At 43.7% G+C, this 13,363-nt stretch overlaps 1 protein-coding gene across 5 annotated transcripts in view; it reads left to right on the top strand.

Annotated features, from left to right (window-relative positions):
* The window catches only part of IKZF1 (IKAROS family zinc finger 1 (Ikaros)), a 100,767-nt gene that overhangs the window by 78,215 nt on the left and 9,189 nt on the right, over positions 1 to 13,363 (top strand). For 3 of the 5 annotated variants that reach the window (XM_011947556.1, XM_011947555.1, XM_011947560.1), the window contains 3 exons: positions 310 to 477; positions 5,135 to 5,260; positions 9,496 to 9,630. In XM_011947556.1, coding sequence (XP_011802946.1) covers positions 310 to 477; positions 5,135 to 5,260; positions 9,496 to 9,630 — 429 coding nt within the window. The remainder of the gene's footprint in view (positions 1 to 309; positions 478 to 5,134; positions 5,261 to 9,495; positions 9,631 to 13,363) is intronic. The other 2 variants (XM_011947558.1, XM_011947557.1) reach the window with 1 other exon arrangement.

Raw genomic sequence — 13,363 nt, 5'->3', positions numbered from 1 at the left:
CAAAACTGCTGATCAGGAAGAGTGGCTCTTCATCACAAAATGTTGCAGTCACTTTATTTAAATGAGTTTGAATTTGCATTGTGATGTGCCATTCTGATTTAGGGGAAAAAAATTAGATTTTCAGATCAAATTGACCCAGCCAGTGAAGCGTTAAGGAGCTGGCAGGTTTAGTCTGAAAGCCTCGTGTTCTATCAAACCTGCAGCCGGTGGAAGTCACCAAGCCCCCGTGGGAAACAACTTTCTTTTTGCATCATCCTCGTGTCCCCACGCTGAGTTTAGTTCTCACCAGCTCTCCTCTCTCGGTCCCAGGAGAACGGCCCTTCCAGTGCAATCAGTGTGGGGCCTCCTTCACCCAGAAGGGCAACCTGCTCCGGCACATCAAGCTGCATTCCGGGGAGAAGCCTTTCAAATGCCACCTCTGCAACTACGCCTGCCGCCGGAGGGACGCCCTCACTGGCCACCTGAGGACGCACTCCGGTAGGTCCCCTGGGCGCAGTACGGGGCTGTCCGGGTGTCCCGGGACTCCTCCGCTCTGCCTGCATGGATCCTGGATTGTATCCTTGCTGGCTAACCCTGAGAACCCCCCAGCTCGCAGTCCTGCATCGGGTGTGGGCCGTCGCTTCTTTGACATTGCTCCATCCGCCCTCCCCATATTCTACTTTTCCCACTGTACCAGGGAGATCGGGCGCAGGGACCCCCATGCACACACACGCACGCACACACACGCACTCACACACAGAAGTCTCACCTTAGGTAGCATATTTCAGAACAGGCCTCCTCATCCCGTTTGTCAGGCTGGTGTGGTTTCCATAAAGGATTTTGCGGGAAGTGTTTTCACCAAGTGTACTGCTAAGACCCAAAACGTTTTCAAGTACAATTCTTTATGTTGTTAAGTCCCACTCTGGAGTGTTCTACACAGGTGTAATAGGATAGCATTTTTGCAGAGCTGGTAGAGAAGGGTAATTTAGGGCACACCCACCCAGACTGAGCCCAGTGTGGCTGTCACACCAAAAACCAGCCAGCACCACAGTTGCAGAGGCCAGTCTGGGGCTGTTACTAGATTTTAGACAGCAGCCTTTCTCTTTCAATTAGACAGATAAAGTACAACCCACATAGTCCGGAGTCTTGGCAAGATCATCATAGACATAAATGCTCCATTATTCTCAAAACACTCCCAGCCTGTAAAGTCCAAATCCACTACAGTTTGGTTAGATCCACTGCCTCCTGAGAAATAGTCCTGGTTGTTTCATTATCCAGCAGTCCTATAATTCTACAGGGCAGAGGAAGAGAGGGCTCTTGGCCGGCGTGTCGTGGATCATGTTTGCGTACAGTGTGGTCTATACAACATGACACGGCACAGGTCTCCTTCATACCGTCCAGTTGGGGATATTTGCTGTAGCATACTGCATGAGGCTTTGGATGTGAAAGGTTGATGGCTTTTGTCCTTTCCCTCAAGGAGTCTCTTGCCCCAGCCAGCCACCAGCCAAGGCCCTTCTCTAAGCGCAGGCTCTCTAAGCAGGTGCACTGGGGGATGGCAATGCCTCAGACCAGCTGCTCCTCACCTACCTGGGGTAGCAGGATAAGGAGGAGCCTCCCTCAGGGAGGCGGATGTGTGTTGTTTGTGGAAGGTCTGCAGCAGCCCAGGCCATCTCTTCCCAAATGTGATGCGTGTATTCAGTGGTTGAGGGTTTTAGAGGCTGGTCATTGCATCCATCTCTTTATCACACATTTACTGAGTGCCCCTGGGTGCCCATTCTGCACAGAGGACCTCAGGTGCATACAAGGAAAGCGCCAGTGTGTTACAGGAGGCATGACAGAGCATCTGAGGGGACAGTGGGAGCATAAGGAAGGGGACACTGGGTCCTGGGGTGGAAAGTCAGGAGACACTTCCCATAGAAGGGAGGGGCTTCTGAAGTATATGCTGGAAGGCGAGTATCTGAGGTTTGCTTTAGAGAAGTTCTGAACGAGTGTGTGAGTCGGCAGTAATCCCAGAAAGGGGTGTGGCACCCATGTTGCCAAGAACTCAGTCTCTCTCCTGGCAGATGGTCCTTGTAATAGCTCACCTAGTTGGCTGGAGACAAAAAAGAGAGGAGTCACAGAGGCCAGTGCATCACCTCCTCTCCATCCTGACCTCCTTCTTGGCGGTGCATGTGGAGAAGGATCCCCACATGCTCTCCATCAGAAAATTGTCATGATTTGGGTGATTTGACTTCCTAAAAACTTACAAGAAAGGAGCTATACCAAGCTGAGGAGTTGCTTGCCCCAAAGAGCGGGCAGGTCAGCAGGCGGGCCATGGAGTGGGACTCTTGCCTTGTTACAGAGGGACAGGGAGAACGGGTGGTTCGCCTGAGATGGGAAGACAGTAGCATGACGTGAGCATCTTTAAATGTTCACATGGGTGATGAGCATGTATGGTGGTCCCACCTGGAGACAAAGGTGGTACCTGGGCCTGACAGGCAAGGCCTGTGGAGGCCTCAACTGAGAGGACTGTGCAGTCTGTGTGCCATGCTAACAAGTGATCTAGGAAGAAGCTTCACATCTGTTGTTTCTAAGGAGCCATGTAAACATGGACACAGTTGGCAGCAATATTGCCTTGGGTTAGTGGGAAGCACCGCTTCCCATGTCAGTGGAAAACACAAGCATTCATTCTTAGGTTGACACCAACCATAGGTCATCATCACTCCTAGATTACTCTCATTGCAGTGGAATCTCTCAGGCACATCAGTCCTTAAAAGCAGAGCTGCTGTCTTTCCTTTCTTGTTGTGGAGTTAGGAACATCTGGTAGAGTACTTTATGTTATTCTGGCTCCAGGCCTATGTATTTCATTTGAGGCATGATGGTATCCTACTCTAAGTACCACTAATTACTTGAGTAATTACAGAATGGTGGTAGACTTTGGACCGTGTATTTCTATTCTGGATCCATGGATGAGCCAGTGGAGAAAACCCATCATGGATGCAGGGCTGCTAGGGATCTGTCTGTCCAAAAATGCTGTAGAGACACACACTGCTCTTGGGGAAAAAAACAGCGATGATTTCTTCAACATGATTTCACTGAAGTGAAATAAGGACTTTGGCCTTTGTCTGGCAAATTCAAATGTGGCCACACTCTACTCCATTGTGGAATGGTGACTTCCCTGTCCCATTAGAAACCAGGATCAACATCACAACTTTCTCTAGCAACTGGTGGTGGTCTGAGGTCTTATGAACTAGCATGTTAGCAGGGAGAGAGTTAGGGAATATGTCCCATGCTGACAGCAAGAGGGGACTGGGGGAGCTGGAGGGGTGGAGAAGTGATCTCCCTTCCTGCCTCATGGCTTCTTTTGGAAGTTGCAAGCTTAGAATTTCTTTCCCACAGAATATTGGGCTATGCTTCAAGAGACACTTGAGTTCAGTTGCTTACAGTGAACATACTTCTTATGTTCCAAAGTTAAAATCAATCATATTTTCAGAAAAATGGATATTCAGACACCATGTCATATGTACAGGAAGCAATTTGATCATGGAATTTACTGAAGTTACAGCTTTTTCAGGAAAGGACATCGAGTGGTTATCTATATCCTATTAATTTCTAAAAGCAGTACCCAATAAAATGTGCAATTTTAGGCAAAATTCTGTGTTTCAACATTATCTCCTGATGTTGGGGGTACATCACTTTGCGTAGATAAATAAAAATCCTTTTCATTCTCTATTAAATGGTCCAGAAGTCAAATTTTGGCTTTCGTGTTGGTCTTCTTCGTGGAGCTTCTGTTCACCTAGGAAAGAGATTTAACCAACCTAAGCTTTGGCTAAACCATTGTACCAGACATTCTATTTGGGTGCTCTTAATTTTTATACAATACTTTGAAATATGTTCAATAAAACACCATGAGAAAGAAGTAGAAGATTCTGCTATTAGGTTGGAAATTTATATTCCTTATATAAGTGATTAAAGATACTTTATTCAGTTTGTCTCTTAAAATGGTATCTACTGAAGTCCTTAAACTAAGGCATGATATGAATTCTTGACTAGTCTTTCTCTTTCCTAAAATATCACTCAGTAAAATCCAGAAAGGACTAAAACTCATTATATAGAACTGCACTGCCCAATACAGTAGCCACTAGCCACATGCAGTATTTTTAATTATAATAAGTTAAAATTAAACAAAATTAAAACTTCAGTCCTCAGTGGCACTAGCCACACTTTTTATGTCCAACAGCTACATGTTGCTGGTGGCTACCATATTGGACAGCACCAATAGAGAGCATTTCTATCATGATAGTAAGTTCTGTTGGACAAGGCTGATCTAGAAGCTACACCATTCTAAAGCTCTTTGTCAAGAAAGCAGAGCTTTTCCGTAAGCTCTGTTTATGAACAATGTATTTTGTATTTTCTATGTGTATGTATGTAAAAATACATATACATAGAAATATATGAAAATACATACACATATAAATATACATATACATAGAATAGAAATATATATACATAGAAAATACAAAATATTTTATATTACATATACATATGCATGGAAAATACAAAATACTTTGTCTTACATAATACAAACATAAGATATATTTATATTATGTAAGAAAATACATTTGTGAAATAACACACTTATTTCATTCAAGCATATTTGTCCAGCATGGTTTCTTAGAGACCTCAAGTTACCCATTTTAGCACCTGGAACTGAATTCACTCTGGCTATGTTAGATGTAGCACCAGCGTCAAGGCAGATCCGGCCCACAGCATAGACCGAGGACTACTCTGGAGGCAAATCTGCAAACAATGTGGCCAACACACGGGCCTTCCTCACATCTCTGTCCAGTTGCTGGCATCCACATTATAACATGGCAGCGGCTCATTTTCTCCAGTTAAAGGTTAGGCTTCCGTGATTGAAGCAGGACAGAATTTGGTAGTCAGTAGACAAACTAGGACAAAACAAGAATCGCATGAGTTCTTAGTACAATGAAAGAGACCCTTGGCCACCAACATTTTTGAATTCAGGAATTTTCACCAAGTCCATCACACTTTTAGCTCTCGAGGGTAGAATTTTTTTAAAAACTTTTTTGGTAATAATTGTATTGCATGCATTTCCCTTACACATAAGGCTGGCATTTAATTGCGGTCTTGAACTCAATTGTGTTTTCTGCAGTTGGTAAACCTCACAAATGTGGATATTGTGGCCGAAGCTATAAACAGCGAAGCTCTTTAGAGGAACATAAAGAGCGCTGCCACAACTACTTGGAAAGCATGGGCCTTCCGGGCACACTGTACCCAGGTAAGCGCTGCTGCTCGGAGGCCAGCCTGGTGGGCTCTCCCCCCAGCATGGTGGGGAAGGAGGGCCTCTGCATGCAGCCTTAGGAGCAGAGCCTTGGGCCTGCTTCCTGCTGGGGCTAGGAGGGAGGAAAGTTTTGGCCAATAACATTGTGCTTTCTAGGTCCTCATCTGACCAGAGAGAGCTTTATTTTAAAACCCTTCCCACTTCCGATCGGGAGAAACTCGTAGGATAGCAGTGACCTTAAAAGTTTTGGGGTTGTTTTTTGGATGTTGGTGGTTTTAAAACAACAACAACAAAAAAAAAAAAAAAAAAAAAAAAACCACACACCTCAAGTAGTGATTATTTCTTTGTAAACAAAATAAAATGGAAAATCTTGTTTTAAAACAATTTTTTAATGAAGTTTATCAAATAAGAACTTTCAGGCTGTGATTTTAAGCATCAGTTCAGACTGAGGGCAGGGTATCCACTCCTGCCTGAAGTGCGAGGTTGAAGTTTGTTGGAAGCCCCTGGTAGTTGATAGTATTTAGGTTGTCGAAGGATGAGAGGAAAGGTCGCTTCTTTCTCAGGAGCTGTGATGCTCTGCTGTGTTGCATAACGAGATAGCACTTGATTCCAACCCCAGAGCCTGTAGAATAAATGATGTGGAGAGATTACCGAGGAAGGCTGGATTCACCTGGAGGAATGGCAGTGTTATAAAAGGTTCTTCCCTAATTTTTAAGAGATAAACAATTTATAAAGAGATCATATAAAGCTAATCTCTTTCAAAACAGTATTCATTTATCACTGCTCCTGGAAAAGCCATCACTAGACTGTGAGGTTGCAATTTAAGGAGTGGTAGAAAATTTATTAAGCCTCGTTCATTCACCTTTCGGACTTTAATAAATGGTTCAAAAGGGAAAATTCACCAGAGTACCCTCAGATTATTAGTGGCCGATGAGAGGAGGAAAAAAGAATGTTGGGAATGGCTAAAAATTTATTCCGATTAGTCTTGGCACAGAAAGGCAACATCTCACCTGGCCAGAGCTCTGCAGCCAGACTGTTGTCTCCTTTGCCAGTCAGCCAGGGATCTGGGGCTCACAGGTGATTCCTCCAGGTCTCAATCTTCTCCCTGTGAAATGGGAAGATATCATTAAATTATCATTTGGCTTCTTTCAAAATCTCAGGTCTAGAATGGAAAGGCATTGAAGGTGAGTGGAAGAGAAGAAACTGGATGCTAAAATAATAATAATGTAACAGTTATTAATTCACATGACCAGACCACAGGGCAGAAGACTAATGGATGAGACGATGATTATGTTCCTCTGAAATAAAATGTCAACATCAAATATTGTATTTTTCTATAAAAAATAAATGAACGGGTCTTGGAAGGAAGTGCTCCTAATGATGTAGTTTACATATTAATGCTTAATAAGCCATTTTATTTACTCAGCAAATATTTACTGAGGACTTATAATCAATAATGCCAAGCCCTGTTGAATACAGGAATCTGATATACACATAGAATTGAAAAGACAAAATGAACAAAAGAAACAGACAGTATATCATTTCTGTTTCCTCCACTGTTTTCATTACCAAAGAAACAAGCTGCAGTACACAAGAGCTGCTTCCAGGGGAGCGGGAGAAGCAGCATTCATTTCACTGAGACCTGGGTTTGAGTTCTCTGTTTTTGAATGTGACCCAGAGCTCATCGCTTAAATGTGAGTGATGATTCGTGCCTGGCCACCCTCATAGCAGCGCTCTGAGAGAAACGTAAGGGGGTGGATCCAGGTGTGAGCAGGAGCCTAGACATGTGTCAGGTACTTACCTAAACATGGATGTTTAGGTCACTGACATACTGATACCATCAAGCTAATTCTCTGTAGGTCTCTATGTCAGTAAGGCTACATGCCAGTAATGTGTATTAAATATTACCCTGTGGTGAGTATCAGTTTCACCCTAAAATGTTAATGTATTCCCTTTGTTGGTTAAGTTACTTGGACTACCATCATGATGCCTCTGTGTCCCCTCACTCAGGAGGTATGAAAGCTTCTCTAGGAAGGAGCAGTGGTCTGGTCTCAGTGTGGCAGCAGACAAAGCCAGGCTTGCACTTAATCCTGTTGAATTCTTTCTGTCTGGTATGGCCTCAAAAGGTGCAAAATGATCATAAATACCTTTCGACAGTCACCTTTGGTTTTTGCCCTTGCCAACACCTAGCACTTGTAGGTGCTGGTGGTTTAAGGAACTTGGAATATTGAGGGCTTTGACAGAAGTCTTCCTGAACTGTGCTTGGGACCAGGAAGGCAGGCAGGGCAAGCTTGGTCATTTCAGCTGTGCTGTGCCTGGGTGGGTGGAACTTGTGCCTTCTGATGCATCTCTCCTCCTCTGTCCCCCTCTGAGAACCCCTTGTCTGTGCTCAAATGGATGGGCAAATAGTCTCTTCTCCAACCCCCAAAACCCCCTAAGATTGGGTGAATTCAGTAAAATCAAAGCCTCAATTAGGCAATATAGGAAAAGATGAATTTTCTGAATATAATTTTCTTTAGTAAAAGACTTTTGGTCACCTGTTATAATTTCCTAATGTCTTTATGGAAAAAATAAGTTTCTCTTGAGCCTTTGGTGCACAAACAGAATCACCAGCCCTTGGAGATGCATGTATCTAATGACAGAGCAGCCTGTGACTCATGAGCATCAAGCTCACTTGTTCCTTGCTGTGATTGCCTCTGGGGGTGGAGGCTTTTGGGAGGCCCTGCACCATGGTGCAGAGGAAGACCCCTGACTTCTGGGAGCCCTGGGGAGGCTGTGGGCACGGCTTTGCAGAGAAAGATGAACATGTCAGGAAGCATATTAGCTTAATAGATGAAGTGTGTGACCAGAGGAATTGGGTTTTATGGATTTATCTTGATCTTGCATATAAATCAGGGTGTAGGCTATATATGTTTGCCGATTTAATAAAAAAAACACATATTTCAAATGTTAAAATATAAAATATACCAGCAACAATAGCCAATTTGAAATACATGTTTTCAAAGTAACATTCATAATATCAATGAAGACATAAAACACTTACAAATGAAGAAAACCAGCAAACCATACTGAGGCAAGAAAGAAAACATGGGAGATTGGAGAGGTCGAGAGGTCTGGATGCTGTCCATGTGCCTCTGCCCAAATCACCGTATCATTTCAACATAAAACTGGCTTGTAAATTTTACTGGAATCTGGTAACCATGTATCATAAAGTATCTGCATATATGCATGAGATAATTGGCAACTTTTTAAAAGAGTAATGTCAAGTGATGTATGAAAATGTAGCTGAAATGGATGGAACTCTTTGAAGAATAGACAGATAAATCAATAATAGAGATGGATAACCTACCGAAGACCCCGTGATAAATCAGCATGAAATAGCCAAGGCAGGAGGAAGCATAAGACAGGAATGGTATCGGAAGAATCGATCAGGCATTTAAGATGATCAGTTTACATTATCAACTCCTTATAGACTAGGATAAATTGCTGGGAAATGAAAGAGTTATATTTTTATACCTCCAACCACAATAACTAGATGTAAATATAGATCCAGCTATGCAGGATACAAAGTTGTATTTTCAATTTTGGAAAGAGATGACATAGAACAATCAAGAGTGACTAGAAATGGCCCACACATCAACATTTGCCTCCATAATTTCTAAATTTTCTACAATAGTCGGGGTACTTTGATTTTCAGGAGTTTGCTGTGTGCTCAGAGATAAGGGACTCTGGGTTTTTCTCCACGTTGCCCAGATCTGCTGTAGGTTCTTGGGGGCCACATTTTTGTATCTCAGTTCACTGTGCTGGTCCATGAAGTCAGACATTAGGTCAGACAGTTCTTTGCATCTCAGAGGGCTGCTGTTAGGGACTGACGGACATAGTGGATTTAGGAGTGTTATGAAAAGTTCAAAGGACTTGTCAAAGGGACATCAATACTTAATCCCAGTCCAGCCTCTGGCAATGGTGGTAGTGCCTGTGCATTTGGACTTAAAGAGGATGATGTGTAGTGAGCAGCTGTTGGAGGAAGAAGCATTTGCATGTAGCTGGTCGTTGGCGTTGCTGTGGCTGCCTCTGCCTGTCTGGCAGTGTTGCTGGGAAGATTAGAATTAATCTCTAGGAAGGGCCTAGCTCTTGTAGGCACTTAACAAATGTCAGATTTAACATTGGACGCGACTGAACCCTTTAAACATAAGCCTTTCTAAACTGGCCTCTCTAACTGTCTTTGACTTTAGTCATTAAAGAAGAAACTAATCACAGTGAAATGGCAGAAGACCTGTGCAAGATAGGATCAGAGAGATCTCTCGTGCTGGACAGACTAGCAAGTAACGTCGCCAAACGTAAGAGTTCTATGCCTCAGAAATTTCTTGGTAAGAGTTAAATGTTTGCTGTCTCTTAAAAAAAAACTATGTGGGTGTTTTAGTTGCAAGTAGAAAATAGTTGAGGGTAGAAGAAAGGGGAAAAAAATCTTAATTTTTCAAAAGCAAAAATTGGTAAGCTTAACATTCCTGAAATATCTTAGAATTTTTTCCAATAAGTGTCTTAGAAATGACAAACCTCCCATCAGTTTTTCCTAGATGTGATTTTGCAGCATCTGAGGGTGCACTATGATCTGCCTGTGGACATCACTCCTCGGGGCGGCTGCACCAGCGTGCACAGGGTGGAGAGTTTGGGCCTGGCTTGGCTGGGGGACACCGCAGGACACTCCAGGCCTGGCCAGCTTCTCAGAGCTTCAGATCCTCATTTTTCACATGAAGCTCTTAACTCTCCCCTTATGGGGGACTCTGAAGGGTTAATGGGAAGAATCATACAGTGACTGGCCCCTGAGAAGTGTCCAGTGAAGGCAGGGCTTAGCTAGGATTGCTGTTTTGCCTAATGCTTTGCGGGATAAAAAAAAAGAAGAAGAAGAAGACCATCCTTCTCTCTAGGAGTAATGCCCAGAGTAGGTGATAGACGCATCAACACCACCATCCAGCCAGACGCTGCAGGGACGGCAAGCCAGGGTCCAAGTGGAAAGGCAGTAGGCTTAGGAACCAGCTCAGAGTCAATACACAGCCACTGCCACTCGCCAACTCTGTCACCTTAGTAAAATGGCTCTGCCCCTAGAGCCTTGGTTCCATGCTTTAGTATCCTCACAGGGTGATTGTGAACATCCCATGACTCCGAGATTGTGAAAACATTTAGAAACCCTCAGGGTGAAGGTTAGCTCTGTCCAGGAAAGAGGACCAGTAAAAGCTCCATGAGGCTGAGAGGCACCTTGGAAGAGGAGTAGGGTTTCAGCACATTCTAGGTGTTGGAGGAATGGGGGAATCTAGGCAGATGTTTAAGATCAATGAGAAACCATGCTGACCACGAGGGCTGGAGTGGGGGCCTAAGGACATGACAGAGGAGCAGGGCATCTTCCCAGCATAACTCAGGCACCCTTGGGGAAGCAGGAAAAGCAAAGGTGTCCTAGGCAGCTCTGCCACAGGATGAATGGCTTCAGATACCAGGTGAGAGAAGAACCCTTCATTCAGTCAGCAGGAAAGAAGCATTGCCTTATTTTTCATGAGAGCATTGGCTAGGATAGTAAAGACATCAAGTACCAAAAAATGACTGGAAAAGGGAAAGTGCAGAGGTAGTGGCAGCAGGCATGGAAAGAGGGGCTTGTGAAGGAGAAGGGTTGCTGTCAGAGGAACATAGGGCTGAAGGCAGGGATCGGGTGAGGGAAACCATGAGTCACACTGACACCAGTAGAGTAGTGTGCCCTTGATGAAAAGGATAACACCAGGTTCTGGGAAAAGACGGGGTTCTGTTTTTGACGTGTTGATTTTCAAGGACTTCTGGTGTCTGTGACACATGGGGAAATTGTGGTGGGAGAGAGGTGGGGCCAGAACAGGGGCTGGTGAGGCCAAGGGTCCCAGAGGGCACCTGTTGACCTGCAGGATGACAGGAAGGGGGAAGGACAGAGGCAAGACCAAGTCCTGGGCACCAGCCTCCCTCTTGCAGCTTCAAACAGGGCTCCATTTTGACCTTTTCATTAATCAGAGGTTTGTCATAGGGTGGGGGTTGAGAGGAGCAAGGGAGAGAAGGATTCAGTGTACATAAAGTATGAAAGTCACTGGCTTAGCCAGTGGGGAGTTGTCCACATACACTTGAGCCTTTAGACCATGAGAACAAGGGAGGCCTTGCCATCCTGAACGGAGTAGGAGTGGGGTCCTGTGCTGAGCATAAGCTGTGGGATTCTAGCAGCACTGGGCACAGGGCCCAGCATCTGCTTGGAGGCCCCCGGGGTGGACACAGTGACAGAGAGATGGGTGGTGACTGGGATTTGGGCAGAGATAAGGCAGCGAGTGTGTGCAAGGGGAGTGAAGGGTTACTGACCTTAAGAAGCAGGGACAGCATCCTCTGTCAGGTGAGGAGCCTGGAGAATGCTTTGGTGAATGAACATTTGCAGCCCCTTTTAGCTTTTGGAGACTTGAAACCAAATGAGAAATTCATCTGTGAAACTCTACTGGAGCCACTCCCCAACCCCCACCCTTGTGAGATCACAATGTGGGCGTTGGCTTGAGATGCTTCTGTGTTAGTAGAAGAAATAAACAACACAGTGCTCTGATGAGGCAAGGCGAAGATGAAAAAGGAGTACCCAGAGGACGTAGTAGGAACAGTGGACGAGGGTAGCAGAAGAGGAGTTTGGAGCAAAAGACTCACAAGCAGCTGCATAATCTGTTGGTGATTGGCAGTTCATTTGTAAAAATGATGCCTCTTCCTGCCCTAAAATGCCTACCTTACCCCCGCTTCAACTTGATCAGATTTCCATCAGTCACTCCCAATGTGTCACGGCTTCTGCAGCCCTAAAATTAAAAGGTGAGTGAGTCTCTAAGGCCCCTCTCCGCTTCTTGGAGGCTGAGTTTAGCCTTCATGTGAACGTGGAAAGAGAGTAGGAATACAGCTGTTCTCACACAAGCTGGCCCAATAGTGGTTCAGTTGAAAGAGCCCCATGCTTCAAAGTCAGCTCCAGCTAGGAGTGACTGGTGGCCTTGACTATGGTGCTGGGCTTAGTGTTGCCATCTGTGGGATGGGTGTGGATCTGCTGCCCTGCCTCTTCCCAGAGCTATCTGAGGCTCAGAAGGGGTGATGGATGTGATGGTGCTCCCAACACTAGAAAGCATCTTAAGAATGTAAGATGATATGATTTTCATGATGACTGTTGCTCAGAGTGGCATATAGTTTTGCTTTATTGATCTATAACCTATGATTAAAATTTTTTCCTTAAACTTTGACATGAGTGTGAATGAGTATTTGTTTTGCCAGCAACATTCCTCACCACTCATCATTAAATATCTCCCCCTCTGAGATCATCAAATACAGGTCAACAGGACTGATTAATCTAATTAGGAAAGTGCTTATATTAAATAGCAGTGATAATTGTTGTTTTTAGTCTGTCTGGTGCTTGACTTGGGAACATTTTTGAAATAGAGAAAAGCACAAAGAGGAAAACAACAATTACCAATATTTGTGCTATCCATTATAATTATCTGAGTATATTTTCTTCTTTTGTAAGAAAAAGAAACCCTGTTATATGTTAAAATAACACAAAGTTAATATGAAGAATTTTAATGCAAAGATTAATGTTTTCAAATCACCACAAAGCCCAACATCCAGAAATTACCAATATTAAAAGTAGATAAGTAACATTCTAAATATCTTCTGATGCATATGTATGTGAGTGGATAGGCTGATGAACTAGGTGGATTGATGGATAGGTAAATATGAAATAAATACTTTCATAAAGATTCCAACATATCATACATGCCTTAAATTCAAGAGGCGAAAAGAGACCTGAACAAAACTGGAGAATTGGCTTATCTTAAATATCCTCTCACATAAAGGAATATTATTTTTAAAGGATCCTCTAAGATTAAAAATATGTATTATGAAAAACAGTAAGAAATTTGAATTTTCTTTAATCCAGTTGTTTCAAGTTAAGCAGTATTTACTGGCTCACTGCTTTGAAAAATAAGGACAGTATTCCAGTTCACATTCAGTGTTCCAGTGTTCACATTATCTTATTATTTTTACATTGTCCAGCTTTGTAATATTCACACTCTATTCTGTAATCAT

This window comes from Colobus angolensis, unplaced genomic scaffold (assembly GCF_000951035.1).
Source record: "Colobus angolensis palliatus isolate OR3802 unplaced genomic scaffold, Cang.pa_1.0 Scaffold268, whole genome shotgun sequence".
NCBI classification, from domain to species: Eukaryota; Metazoa; Chordata; class Mammalia; order Primates; family Cercopithecidae; genus Colobus; species Colobus angolensis.
Note: the sequence above shows the minus strand (reverse complement) of the source record. Positions and strands in the feature narration are given on the sequence as shown.